The sequence below is a fragment of the Echiichthys vipera genome, assembly GCF_963691815.1.
Source record: "Echiichthys vipera genome assembly, chromosome: 19".
NCBI classification, from domain to species: domain Eukaryota; kingdom Metazoa; phylum Chordata; class Actinopteri; order Perciformes; family Trachinidae; genus Echiichthys; species Echiichthys vipera.
In genome coordinates this window covers 12054582-12067971 of record NC_139844.1, presented here as the reverse complement: position 1 = coordinate 12067971, position 13390 = coordinate 12054582, and the positions used below count along the sequence as shown (strand labels likewise).

The following is a 13390-nucleotide window of genomic DNA, read 5'->3' as shown; positions in this document are numbered from 1 at the left end:
CTATGTGTCGTAATGGATGCAACTCCAAACTTATCTGCTGCATCACTTCACCACCACAGCTGTCAAGGCTGGTCGTTACTGTCCTTGTCCACGTGGCTCTGCATGTGTGCGGGCAGCTTCTGCAGGAGAAACACAAACAAGACTGAGGAGCGGCTCTCATCCTGTTTTCTGAAAAGTCTTGGTTAGGGCGTGAAGGCCCTCTAGGATTACACATTGCTGAGCTACTGAGCTGACAAGAAAATTTAGACGGTGTCAGTTCATTACCTGCCGAATGGACTGCTGTGTGTTAAAAAATATGTCGCAGCCTCTCCAGCGACATTTGAGCGCTTGCAGGTTCGTGTTGCTGTGATCTCTGACGAGGTGATGCACAAGATGCTCCGGCACACCGAAGATCAGAGTGCAGTTCTGCCACTGAACAGAGGGCAAAAAGACACGTTGAGAAGTCAGTCAGAATATAAAACAAACCTTATAACCATTAAATATCTTCATGAAGAGGAATGTTGGATCTTTTTTGTCGTTACCCAGCAGCGATAGTTCTTCAACAAATTGAGCTTCACAGCTTGAACACTGCCGTCATAACAGCCTGTATAGACCTGAGTGGGACAAATAATGTTAGATACATGGTTTAACAATGTGCAGGCTTAGACTCAAAATTATGACCGAAGCAGTTTTAGTCCACGTACCACACTCTTATGTACAACCATGCACATCACCATGTCACTGTGACCCCCGTACACCTGCAGGCGGTCATGGGACTGAAAAGAAACAAATACAAAGTCTGAAATGAATAATATTTAGATGATTCACCTGACGCACAAGAAGACAGACACAAGGTTTCATTTAACTTTAACTTTTTTTTTTATAAATGGTGGCCTCATTGTACCTCATTTCTTTGTACTAGGGAGCTGACAGGTTAAACTGTTTAGTGTCTTATTTAACTGATCAGATATTTGAGTTCACACACAGCGCCGCCGCTTAATGTCGGTTTTCGGCTAAAGCCTAGTGCGTTTGAGCAGTGTGAGTGCAACCGCTCCGCGCATAGCTACGGCCAGCTGGCCGTCCACGTCCCGTCTGAGAGAGGTGGGCTTTTGTAGAGCGCGTTTGCACATTTACAAGCACGAGCGTGCGCACGAGTACGAGCACGAGCACGAGGCCTACGGCGGTTCTGACGTAATTTATGTGCGCCTGTTCGGACATAGAAAATAGAAGGATGGACCATGCGCGGACATTTAACAACAACAACAATGGCGGTGAAAGGTTCACGTTGGTGTGATGCGTTTACTGCAGATTTGGTAGATAAAAATATTCAAAAACAGTCGGACAAGACGCACCATAACTCTGAGGTCTATGGAAAGATTTGTAAATAAAGCTACGCATCGTGATGACGTCAATCAATGCGTGTGACGTGTTACGACGTGATGACATATAGGCATGCAAGAAGCATTGCCGAGGCCCAGGTAGTGTGAGTACAAACAGGCTGGCAAGCGGGGGGAGAGGGAAGGGGGGGACAAGTACCCTAAAGCCCGGAAGGACAGTGTGAGTGCGCCCTAAGTATAATTCGTTGAGGAAACAAAGCTCATTTTGAGTATTTTATGATGGAAGGTGAAGCTATACGAACTGAATGAAACATTTCTATAATACACAAACCACTCATCCACAAATCAGTGCCGTTGTCCTCGAGTCGAGTCATAAATACCGTACCTGCAGCTCATAAACTCGGACCAGTTTATCCAGACAGGCTGTCAACATCACTTTCCCCAAGATGACTATTGATGTGACGGCATGACCGTGACCCTTGTAGATGCGAATCAACTCGCCCGTCTGCAAATAAAAGAAGCACGACAGAAATAACTGACTCTGAAAGCATGAAGTTGAAAGAAATCAAAACACATACAAACACAGAAATATACTTACTTAACATTCAAATATTTAGATTAGGAATCTGAATAATCTCTCATTGTCATGTCGGTCGCCTAAATAAACTCACTTTATAATGAACTTTCAAGACACATGAAATATTGTTATAAGGCATCGAAACAAACTGCAAGTGCCTGTCTATCAACATATATACTGTATATAGATCATTACGTGGATGTTGTGGGCATGAACAGATGTGTCACTGGAGCCACTGAAGACCAGGTCATTCACCACCTGAAAACAGCAAAGAAAGTAATAAATTGTAATTCAGTACACTTTACATAAGTAAATAATACTAACAGGGAGAATCTCTTTGATGATCTACATTTCTTTTACAAGAAATGGAAGAACTGGCCCCTTTTAAACCAAATGTCACTCATTAATAAAATAATTTATTGCAGCATTTTAAGTAACAAAGTCTTTCGAGATTTGAGAAGATGTAAATGTCTTGTTTTATCTGTGTCAACATCAGCGTGTCCAATCATTTAGACTCTTTATCCGGACAAAAATCATTGTAAAAGGGATAGGTGGGATTTTTTGAAGCATGAGTTGCATGAGGTTATTATCCATAGTGTGTTACCTCACACAACCCCACAGTTCCAGTGTGTAGATGTGGGTTTCTCTCCTCACCTTCATACAGAGAACAGTTTTGGAGTGACCCTCCAGCGAGCGCAGCAGCAGGCCGTTCTTGGCGTCTCGTACGCTGATGGTGCTGTCGTAGGAGCCGACCAGCAACACTCGACGGGCACCCTCCTGTGCTGTACCCAGGCAGCTCACACCTCGCGGACCGTGGCATTCAAACACGTCCAAGTGCTTCAGAGTCTAACGATAGAAATTGGAAAATACAGTCAACAACACCGCAGAACCAGTGGCTACATGTACAGATATGCAAAACAAAAGATTTAGCCCGATCATTCAAATACTCTGGTTACAGGTAAGCATGTGTAAGAAACTTAGTCTGAGTAAATAAACCCTGTTTAGATGGTTGGTTTACTCACCTTAAAGCATAACAGGGTTTTTTTTTATTTAATGTCAAAGGCTGTTAGTCTGTGATGTGATGATGAGATGAAAGAATGTGCCACTATATCAAAACTTAAAAAACATTGAATTTCTATGAGCTGGAGCACTGCATTTCTGTTGTTGTTTCCTTCTCTATCTCTGGTTCTTCTCTTTGTTATTGTTTTGCTTTGATTTGTTTTTACCCGTGAGCCAAATATCCGACACTGTCTGATTCAAACTGAACTTTTACTTTGTTAGTGATTAATAAATATAAATAACTATGAAAAGATGAGAGGAGGTAGGAAAAGAAACGTTTTAAACTTCCTATCCTTTTTAACATGAACTATTATTATTTGGGTCATGCATTTATTGCTTAGGATTCTGAAGAACCCATTTGCTTGTTTTTCTATCTTCCTTTATACTGCTCATTCACTTTATTTAGTTTGTATCATTTTTTTTAACATGTTCAATAAGGATTAATAATTTTTTTAAAAGTATAATAAATATAAACTGCTCAAACGGCATTGAAATCACAAGTGACTAATACAATCATTTCACTCACCTTTAAGTCATAGCTAGCCACTGATCCATTGGCGAGTCCCGCATACAGGATGTTCCATGCAACGTGCAAACACAACACTCTGTCTGATATAGTGATCTGATCCAGACACTGTGCGGTCTAGAAGAAAAGACATTCAATCAAAAACAAAACTAAAGACAGGAGGCAGTACTGCGTTTGTAAAGTATGAGGGTTGAAAACCCATTAGCAATTCAACATGTGAATTACAACTGAGGGCTATCACACTAACAGTCAAGACAACAAAAACTGAAACCATTCTGTTGTCCAGGAGAAAATATGTATAATAAAACTGCTCTATGCTTGAAAACAGGAACAGTGTCTGAAATCTTAAAGTCCTGACCTTTATGCTGTAACAGCGAATAGTCTGGTCACTGGATCCGGTGTAGAGGCGTGGCGGCATGTTTGGGGGGGACGACACCAGCAGACAGTTGACTTTGTTTGTGTGACCCTCAAACACTGCTTGGCACTCCCTGTTCTGGATACACAGAGCCAAAACATGCATACTATTTCATAGATTATGATTGAATGGAGCCATTGTCTGTGCTGCTTGGTTTGTTAGAAATAATAATAAAATAATATGATTAAATAAAACATTTAAGATGAACTACTGTATATAAACAGCAGTGAGTAAAAAATGAAGATGAAAAAATGACACGTTATTTTTGGAGCGTAAAAAGCAGAACATTTTAGAATCTGCATGACTGATTTTATTTTCTTATTGTTTGAGGGAGGATACCGTTTTCACAAAGTTTGACAAAAGCGTGTATAAAGTCCGGGCCGTGATCATACCATCAGACTGTAGGCTCGGGCTGTGTTGTCCCCTGAACATGTGTACAACCGACCATCGTGAACATGGAGGCCGTGGACGGGGCCTGTGTGATTCTCAAACGCCCCCACAGACGGCTCCTCGTCCTGGATCAAATCGACAACCTCTGAAATATAACAACAACAACAGTGTAAACATATTTTCTTTGCATCTAAACCTGTCCTGTGATGCAAGCAGGAGAAACAACCCTCACCTGAAGGAGCCCTGACATCTTTCACATCTTTCACATCTTTCACAGCTGTCGGTTGAACTCTTCTGAGTGGTCAAGAGAGAAAAGTCAGTCACATTTCACAACTACAAGTAAAACGATGCTCTTAACATTCAGGATTCTACCACCACACGCAATCTCACCTTTCAGCGTGACTTTGCTGTGACGTCGGTGTGTTTAAAGAACTGAACTCCACACTGACGGACTTCTGAGGAGGCGCTTTGTGGACTGGAACTTTCGCTGTGTCCTCGTTGTCCGATTCATCGATATCAATGATCACTAAGTTGGAGGGCTCCATCATTTTGACAGAGGCGTCGCTCTCATTCCCTCCATCGTCGTCTGGCGCTGCAGCAGATGCATTTTCACCTCTTTCAGGGACAAAAGTGGGCACGGACTTCTTTGCTGCTGGCTCTTTTTCTTTAACTTGTTCCATGCACATATTTCCGCTCACTTCTTCCACATTATCACTGTCAACTGGCTCTGCTTCTCCTCTTCCTAACATCGATGTCTGCTGCCTTGCAGAGGGTTCAGGAAAATCACTTGTGTATGCTGATGTCGAGCACTCTTTTCTGGGTTGTTTTAGAGAGGTGACAGCAGTTGTTGGAGCAGCTAAGTGCGGTGACGGGAGCAGCCGTAAAGGGAGTAAATCGGAGGGAAACAAGGGCAAGGGCTGGTTTGCAGCAACCTGCTGTGTATCAGGGTTACAGGAGACTGTTTTAGCAAATTGACTGGCCTGTCCAGCTGGGGATGGCTGGAAGATTTCTTTCTTTACTGGCATGGTTGGCATGGCAAGGGGGCTTTTGGACGATGCTGGGTTTGTAGGAGATGGTTGCTGGCTGGGGGAGGCGGGGAAGGCAGTAAAGGAAGATAGGGGAGAAAGTCTCGGCTGCATGACAGCAGCAGTCCCTGCTGATGAGGTGGCGGCTTTCTCCGCTCCTGCGAATCCTCCTGAAAGAGATTAAAAAAGAATTAGGTAAACTACTAGTTGCGTGTGAAAAGATTTAAAGCAAAGGGTAAAGCTGCTGTACCTTGCATCCCTTGCAGGATTTCAATGCGCTGGGCTCTCAGACTGTTGACCTCTGCAGTAAACTGTAACAGCAGGAAGAACAATTAAATGTAAAACCATTAAGGAAAAGGAAAAGAAACAGATTTCTGAGTCCTCATTAGTGGTGGTACCTGCTGTCTCAATAGTATGAGTCCTTGGACCTCTCTGTAGGCAGCCTGCAGGGCGTTGCGGGCCTGCATCAGAGACTTGTCCAAATCCTGCAACGAGTGGCTCAGCTCATCCTCCCTCAGAGACACAGCCAACAGCTGGTCCATTGGGCCCTGGTCTGCTTGGGTGGAAAACACACTTTAGGATTTATTGGTTGACTTTTTTGACCCCTTTGATCTCTTTGATCCGAAGACTTGTGATTGACATCTTTCCGAGTCTCCTGTTAGCTTTGTTTCACCTGGTAAGGCAGGACATAGTAAACCTGTATCATTCTTGGTGGTAGACGGACATTTATGAACTCATGAATTCCCATCAAATTTTTGCCCACCTTCAACCCAATCAGCCAGAATAACTGAAAGCACCCGTGTGAGTGTTCAGGGCAGGGGTGTTAAACTGATCAAGTAAAGGGCTGTGTGGCTGCAGGTTTTCATTCCAACCAAGCAAGAACACACCTGACTCGACTTACTTAATCATCTGAACTGTCTTCACACAGTTGATTTGTTGGACCAGGTGTGTTTTTGATTGGTTGGAATGAAAACCTGCAGCCACACAGCCCTTTACTGGATCAGTTTGATACCCTTGGTTCAGGGGCTTTAAATATAAAGCAGATAAAAAGAAGAGAAGAGTGGTTGCTAAGTACTCAAACGTAGATTAAACAGCTCCTGGGAAACTGGGAATCCCTGACAAAGACCTACAGCAGTCGAAACATGTTGGCTGTTTTAATGATTTATATATATATTTGAATCATATCCTTTCTTTGTGTCATTTTGGAGTGCCTGGACTGTTTTCCTGTTTAAAAATAAAGCCCTCAAAAATATAAGAATTACCTTTGTTTGACTTTGTCTTCTTTTTTCTACTTGGCTCCTTATCAGCGGTGTCATCGTACTGTAAGAACACATGTTACATTAAATTCCAACAATAAAAAACGTATCAGCTGGATGTTTTTTTAGCTGTGTCCTAAACTAAACGACACTGTATACTCCTCACCATGTTCTGTTTCCTCTTGCTGGCACTACTGTTGGCTCTCAAATCTCTGTTCTCATCCTCCAAGTGTGGCTCCACCTTCACATGTACAGCTTTGACCGCATGACTGCTACAGCCTTCCCGTGCTGCACCTGGCTGTTCCACAGGCTCCTGGATTTGAGAATCTGACTGCGTTTCTGTGTGCGACTCATTGTGTGTTGTGTTCTGGGGCGGAGGAGGTGGTGCGGTCCAGTGTGCACCCGAAGGATTGTCTGGGACCGACTCCCAGTGGAAGCCTTCTGACAGAATCATGTCGTTGTCTTTGGCTTGTGTTGAGCTTTTTTGGTCAGACCAAGAGTTTGCCAGATCCGTTCCAAACCTTTTATCACACAGGATAAAAACATTACTTTTTGGTAAACAAAGGGTAAAACAGATACAGTTGAAAAGACAAGAAGACATTTACCTGGACACGCCTTTGCTCCTCTCCTGCTTTTTCCTTTTTGTCTCCTCATACACCTCCCTCCAATTTGATTTATTCTTGGCCCCTGAGAAGCGGAACAATTTATTCAGGGTTGGTTTAAGCGCAGCCTGTTTTCCCCCTTGAGCTTTCGCTGATTCATGGGCAATTCGCACCTTGCAAGTTTTGTTCATTTTAGGCTCAGAGGATGTGGTCTGGCTGTCGTGGCAACCCTGAGATGGTCCATTTGAATCACTTGCAAACATGGAGCTCTTTTCACAATGCAGAGTCGTTCCTTGTGTCATCTTGAGCGTTGTCTGCTTCCCCTTAGGAGGAGCATCATTGGGGGGACAAACACAAGACTGGGATTCAGGAACACTGCTGTTGACCTGTGAAGATGTAGCTGCAGCTCGTTGCATGGTGCCACTGTTCTGCTTCCGGGCTTCGCGGTCAGCTCTACACGGCTCCCTCACACCCAGTGCTCTTCTGATTTGCCGTAGCATCGCACTGACGTCAACGTCCCGTATGGGAGCTGCGTTGGCGGATCCGTTTGCTGAAGCAGGTTGAGCTGAACCTTCTTCTCCTGGCTGACAAGATCTGGCACTCTCACTCTGACCATGATCAAAGATGATGGCTCCATTATGAGGCAGATGATCATTGATAAAGTCTTCATTGTACTGCTTACTGTAATAGTCATCCTGGCTGTTAGCCCATGATGTTTCGCCTGGTGTGGTCGTGGCATCTCCTTGGCTGCTGTGCGGTATTCTGATAAGTCTGCCTGTGCTTTCCAGTTTGAAATAATAGTTGTCATCATACGTCATCTGCTGAGCTGATTGGGTGCACTGGTCTCGAACACGAGGGTAACACCAAGTTCCTCCACTTTGATTCTGCAGAGTTGATTCTCTTTGGTGGAGCGGCTTTTGCAGACTGGAGACCTTATTCTCCTTGTTTTGAACAACAGCATTGCCTTTTCCTTGCTGGAAGGTTCCCTGTTGCGGTACCTTCTTGTTCACTTGTTTAGACACCACCGTGTTTTTTTTGCTGCCTCCCATTAGCTGTTCTGCACGCTTCTGACCATCTACCTGCTTCCGTTTCTTTTTTTTCTTGTTTGTTGCTTTCTTCCTGTAATGGAAAAAAATCCAGAGTTATTCAAATGTATCGCATTACGGAAGGAATAAAATGCACATAAATTAACAGGTAAATTTCTTACTCCTCTTTTTTTAGTATCTTGTTTCTCTCCTGGATCCAGTCCATGCTCTCTTTGCTCAGAGTCTTACACAAAGAGAGGGGCTTTACTTTTCTGGACATCAAGCTCTTCAATTTGGCTTGGTGTTGAGTGGTGGAGATGTGTTGAGCATACTGATTTAAATCCATGGAGGTTGCCTTACACGCCTGACATTCATGAAACAAATCCCTGTTAATGGAAGAGCATAACAACATTTGTGTCGGATATGAATAGATATCAAAATCTCTGTTTTAAATGTACCATGAGAAACAATGTCGATGTATTAATCGTTTTGCACTGGCATGTAAGAACTGAAGGTAATTACACACACTTTATATGAAGCTAAAAACAAAATAAAGCACATGCTGCAAGGTTCATCTGGTGATCCTTTCTGAGATACATAAAAAAGAGAGCTAGAGTTACAAGAAAACTCTTCATGCAAATGTAATTATAGAGGATAACGATAATATCTTCAATAATATTAATATCGGCATCTTGCTCTTACAAAACCATGTGAATTAGGTTAGTCTCTCATGAACTTAATCTCTTATTTTCTTTTCTTTATCTAATCCTTTCTTGCTGTTTAATTGTATTATGTATGTGTGTGTGTGTGTGTGTGTGTGTGTGTGTGTGTGTGTGTGTGTGTATGTGTGTATGTGTGTATGTGTGTGTGTGTGTGTGTGTGTGTGTGTGTGTGTGTGTGTGATCTGTATGCATTTTTACATGTTAAATACAAAAAACAATGACCAAAGTTTAAAAAAACCAAACAAAAATTAGACCTTCCCCTCGTGCATTCCTTATGAAACAATGGTTGATTAAAATCGAGCAGGTACACACTTGTATATCTGAAAAATCTCACTCACTTGCCCAGCACGATATCCAGCTCTCTGTGGTGCAGCATACTGTGCATGTGCTCTTGTGCTTCCTGTAATTAAAAAGATATATTGTTAAGATTATATATCATTTAGAACAGCTGTATGTTAAAAAAAACAAAAACAAATGCGGGGTAAAGTTAGAGCCACTTACATGTTTCAAATGATTCTTTCGACACAAAATACAGTAAGAGTGTCTGTTAACCCTCTTGGGCAACTTTACTGTGTTCTTCTTCATGGGGGGTTTACCCTCTTTATAATGTGGGGTTTGAACCTTTGCCATTTCTAGTACTGGTGAAACACAAACAGGTGACAACATCACAAATAACGTTATGAAAACCAACAGGGTTCCTACATCCTTTCTAAAGTCAAATTCAAGCACTTTTCAGGCATTTCAAGTTGCATTTTTATGGATTTCCAGCCCCTTACAGCTGTGGTAAACTACATATTTGTGTACAGTACAATGCTCACTATTCTTATTATTGCACTTGTTCATTACATTAAATTAGATGTTATTGTCCTATAAAGAACCAACATGATGTTTAACTCGACTAATAGATCGACAGAAATATACTCAATAACTGTTATGATAATCTGTTAATCATCAAACGTAATTTTCCATGCAAAGATTTCAGAAAATACTGTTTTCAGTCTCAAATATGGAGAAATTCTTTTCTCTGATATACTATATACGACATCCCAACATAACAGGCAACTTTATTCAAAATCAAAAGCACTTTTCAAACCTTGAAAAGACCACACTAATAAAACTCAAGTGTCAGTCAGCACCCGCACAAACCCTGACTAGCATTAAATATAGAACAGATAAACACCAGCTGCAGCGTCCCAATAACATCATATCATCACATAATAGAGCCTACGGAAAAATAGACTGGTATATCGGTTTGTGGTGCATGTTGGACACTGTTAATAACCATTAAAACACTGCAGTCGTCTTCACTTAACGTTAACTTGTAACAGCAGCACAGCGTGGTAAAGTCCGAACTAGCCAGCGTTCACTACACAGACTAACGGGCCCCGCGTGACGCTTCACACAAACCGTTGAACGGTGTAAACGACATTTAAGTCATTTGTAACCATAACATTGCTGACAACAATATTAAGTTTAAATTATAAATATTACCAGACAGATTTCACATGGCAACACTACACAACTCAACTCAACTGGAGCTACACGCCATTTTTGCTTACGTAATTTACGTCACAGCGTGGGTCGGTCACTTATTCGCTCAAAACGATACCGGAAGTATGGTGGTCGGGGAGGGGCATTCTTTCTAGATGTACAAAAGATGTGGATAAGAGTGATTCAGTGGTTCTGCGACGAAATCCGCTAATGAGGTTGTTTTACAACTCTAATGAGCCGCGGGGACCACTGTTCCGTGCGGAAGAGGCGTTTTGCCCACACCAAAAAAAACAAAATAGAAAAGAGGAAGAAGGAGCGTTTTAGCTGTTTGCAGTGTTTTATCGCCAACTGACTGTAACCTTTCTCAAGTTAAAATGTGCAACGGCTGTGTGCATAAAGAATACCCGGATCGGGTAAGTTGAGGCAAATAGTTCTGACGTACAAACGCTATCTTGTTGTACTGCTACATTTATAGACACTGCTAACCAACCACCCAAACGAGGATGCTCTCTCACGACGTTTAAGTATATACAATTAAGTGTTAAAGCGAGTTTAATGTGATTGTAAAGGCATTTCTGTGATGTCCCGCCCCAGGGGAACACTTGTCTGGAGAATGGCTCTTACCTGATGAACTACCAGGGCTGTGCCAACTGCCATCAGAGGGACTTCGTGCTGATCAGCAATAAAACCACAGAGGATGAAGATGGAGAGGAGATCGTCACATATGACCGTTAGTCCTTCTTCTTGTGACACATTTTACCACCCAGTTTTCATTGTAGCAGAGAGAAAGGGAAAAACTAAAAGTTTGTTCTGAACGTCCATGTACTTCTGGGGCTGTTTTTTCAAGTTTGGTTAAGGCCCCTCAGTTCAATCTAAGGTAAGTGATTCTGCAGCATGCAGTGGAGGAAGATCATCTTCCTGTTTCAACATGCCACATTCCATAAGGAAATGTCTTCACAGTTTGGTGTGGCCTGCACAGAGCCCTGACATCAGACCGACCTCGCTAATGCTCCTGTGGCTGAATGGGACCAAATTCCTGCAGCCATGCAAGAATTGTGTTGCTTACATCTGAGGGGATTTGGATGAATACATGAAGTCCAGGTATGTGCTCCTGAGAGATATTAGCGATGCAAAGAGACAACAGGGACAAAGTGGAATCTAGCCACCAGGGCTTCAACTCCAGAAACATGTTGGCTGGACTAAGAACCAGGTTATGTCTGCATCTCTCCCTGACCTGAACACCCTCTATGCACGCTTGGAGATAAACGCCTTAGCTGAGGAGGTACAAAAGGCCCAGGACCACTGCCCATGAATCTGGGGCGGATGCTGCATCTTTCAAAATTATTAACCCACGCAAGGAACCTGGTGCTATCCTTAGCTGAGCTCTCAGGGTGTGTACAGACCAACACCGGCACCCCACAAGAGCTGATTCTGGACTACAGGAAGCGACAGAGGGACACGCCCCTCTCTCTATAAGCGGAACTACAATAGAGAGTCAGCAGCTTCAGGTTCCTCTGGGTTCACATCAGTGAGGACCTGACCTGGACCCACCACAGACACTGTCACAAAGACTGCGAGACAGTTCTTCTTCCTCTGAAGGCTGAGGGGGTTCAAACTGGACTCCAGGATTCTCTGCTCCTTCTACGGATGCACCATTGAGAGCCTCCTCACTGACAGGTATGGCAGTTGCACCGCCCTCAAGGCTCTACAGAGTGTGGTGAACACTGCCCAGCACATCACCAGGACGAAGCTGCCATCCATTGAGGACCTCCACACACACCCATGGTACGGCAGTCCAGTCCAGCAGCACCAGGCTCAGGGACCGCCGTAAGACTGTTGAACCCTCAAGCTCCTGAGCTCCATCCCCTTGTCACTTGACCTTTATATACTTAATATATATACATCAGAGTGGCTGTGGCTCAGGATGTAGAGCAGGTTGTCCACTGATTGCAGGTCGATCGCCAGCTCCTCCTGTCCACATGTCGACGTGTCCTTCGGTGATGATTGGGCAGCACCTTGCATGGTAGCTTGCTGCCATCGGTGTGTGAGTTTGTGTGTGAATGGGAATATGAAATGGTAAATTACATGACTTTCTTTCATATTTAATTTGTTATATTTAATCTTTTTTTAACTTACACTATTTTATGTCTTAGATTCTAATTTAGTTTTTTTTTTTTACTTGTGTTCTTTTTTTACGTACTTAATAATCCACTAATGTCCATTTCTCCTTCCAGATGTTTGCAAAAATTGTGACCATGTCATCGCCAGGCACGAATACACGTTCTCCGTTGTTGACGAATACCAGGTGACCTATCTCTATCATCCATTACTATTTATATGTGAGGCATATGCTTTCTAACAAGGCCAAGTTTGTTATCTAAGAGTATCCTTGGTTAGTCGCTGCCTGTTTAGTCTTCTTAGTAAGTATATTAAGTCTGTTTTGTGTTGTCCAGGAGTACACCATGCTCTGCATGCTGTGTGGAAAGGCAGAGGACTCCATCAGTGTGTTACCAGATGACCCCAGACAGTCTGCACCTCTCTTCTAGACCTTCAACCTTGATTCACTTTTTATAGTGTCAGCACACGGACCTGCTGCTGGCTTCAGGGTTACAACCCTTTTTAATTTTTTTTAAAACATGCATTTAATATTTTATGCACATCTTCAATTAAGAACCATAACCATATATACCACACCATATTTTAAGTCCTTGGCTGCTTATAAACTACCGTATGCTGATATCAGTTACATATAACATTTTGTTTTCCTCCATGACAACAAATATTCTGTATGTGAATTGATGATATACTGTAAATAAATATTTTTACATTTTATTACCGTCTTACCTTCTTGACACATCGTATTTGATGTTCCAAAGTCAGAATGACACAAGGGCTTACCATACAGAAAGTACAACTTATTATCCAAAAAATGCATAAAAAAAAAACCTGAGCATGTAGGTACACGTCTATACGGTTCTATAAGTAC

General features: G+C 42.7%; 2 protein-coding genes across 4 annotated transcripts; one reads left to right on the top strand and one right to left on the bottom strand.

The window, feature by feature from the left end:
* Positions 1-5: 5 nt before the first annotated feature.
* znf106b (zinc finger protein 106b) lies at positions 6-10465 on the bottom strand. Of its 3 annotated transcripts, XM_083934108.1 has the most exons (21): positions 10405-10465; positions 9415-9551; positions 9252-9313; positions 8374-8577; positions 7170-8285; positions 6731-7085; positions 6571-6628; positions 5707-5864; positions 5559-5619; positions 4674-5478; positions 4516-4577; positions 4286-4428; positions 3837-3971; positions 3479-3595; positions 2548-2739; positions 2089-2151; positions 1702-1821; positions 684-755; positions 522-593; positions 265-411; positions 6-119 (listed from the first exon to the last, which is right to left on the bottom strand). In XM_083934108.1, the coding sequence occupies exons 2-21, from the start codon at positions 9541-9543 to the stop codon at positions 63-65; spliced, it is 4128 nt and encodes a 1375-aa protein (XP_083790234.1). In that variant the 5' UTR covers positions 9544-9551; positions 10405-10465; the 3' UTR covers positions 6-62. The 3 variants fall into 3 exon arrangements, with proteins under 3 accessions (XP_083790234.1, XP_083790232.1, XP_083790233.1); XM_083934106.1 differs by lacking the exon at positions 10405-10465 and having other exon boundaries at positions 9415-9730; XM_083934107.1 differs by lacking the exon at positions 10405-10465 and having other exon boundaries at positions 5707-5861; positions 9415-9730.
* A 214-nt stretch (positions 10466-10679) lies between these two features.
* Positions 10680-13236, top strand: churc1 (churchill domain containing 1). The gene is made up of 4 exons (XM_083934442.1): positions 10680-10817; positions 10999-11134; positions 12639-12709; positions 12858-13236. Exons 1-4 carry the CDS (start codon positions 10779-10781, stop codon positions 12948-12950), a joined length of 339 nt encoding a protein of 112 aa, XP_083790568.1. The 5' UTR covers positions 10680-10778; the 3' UTR covers positions 12951-13236.
* The last annotated feature ends 154 nt before the right edge of the window (positions 13237-13390 follow it).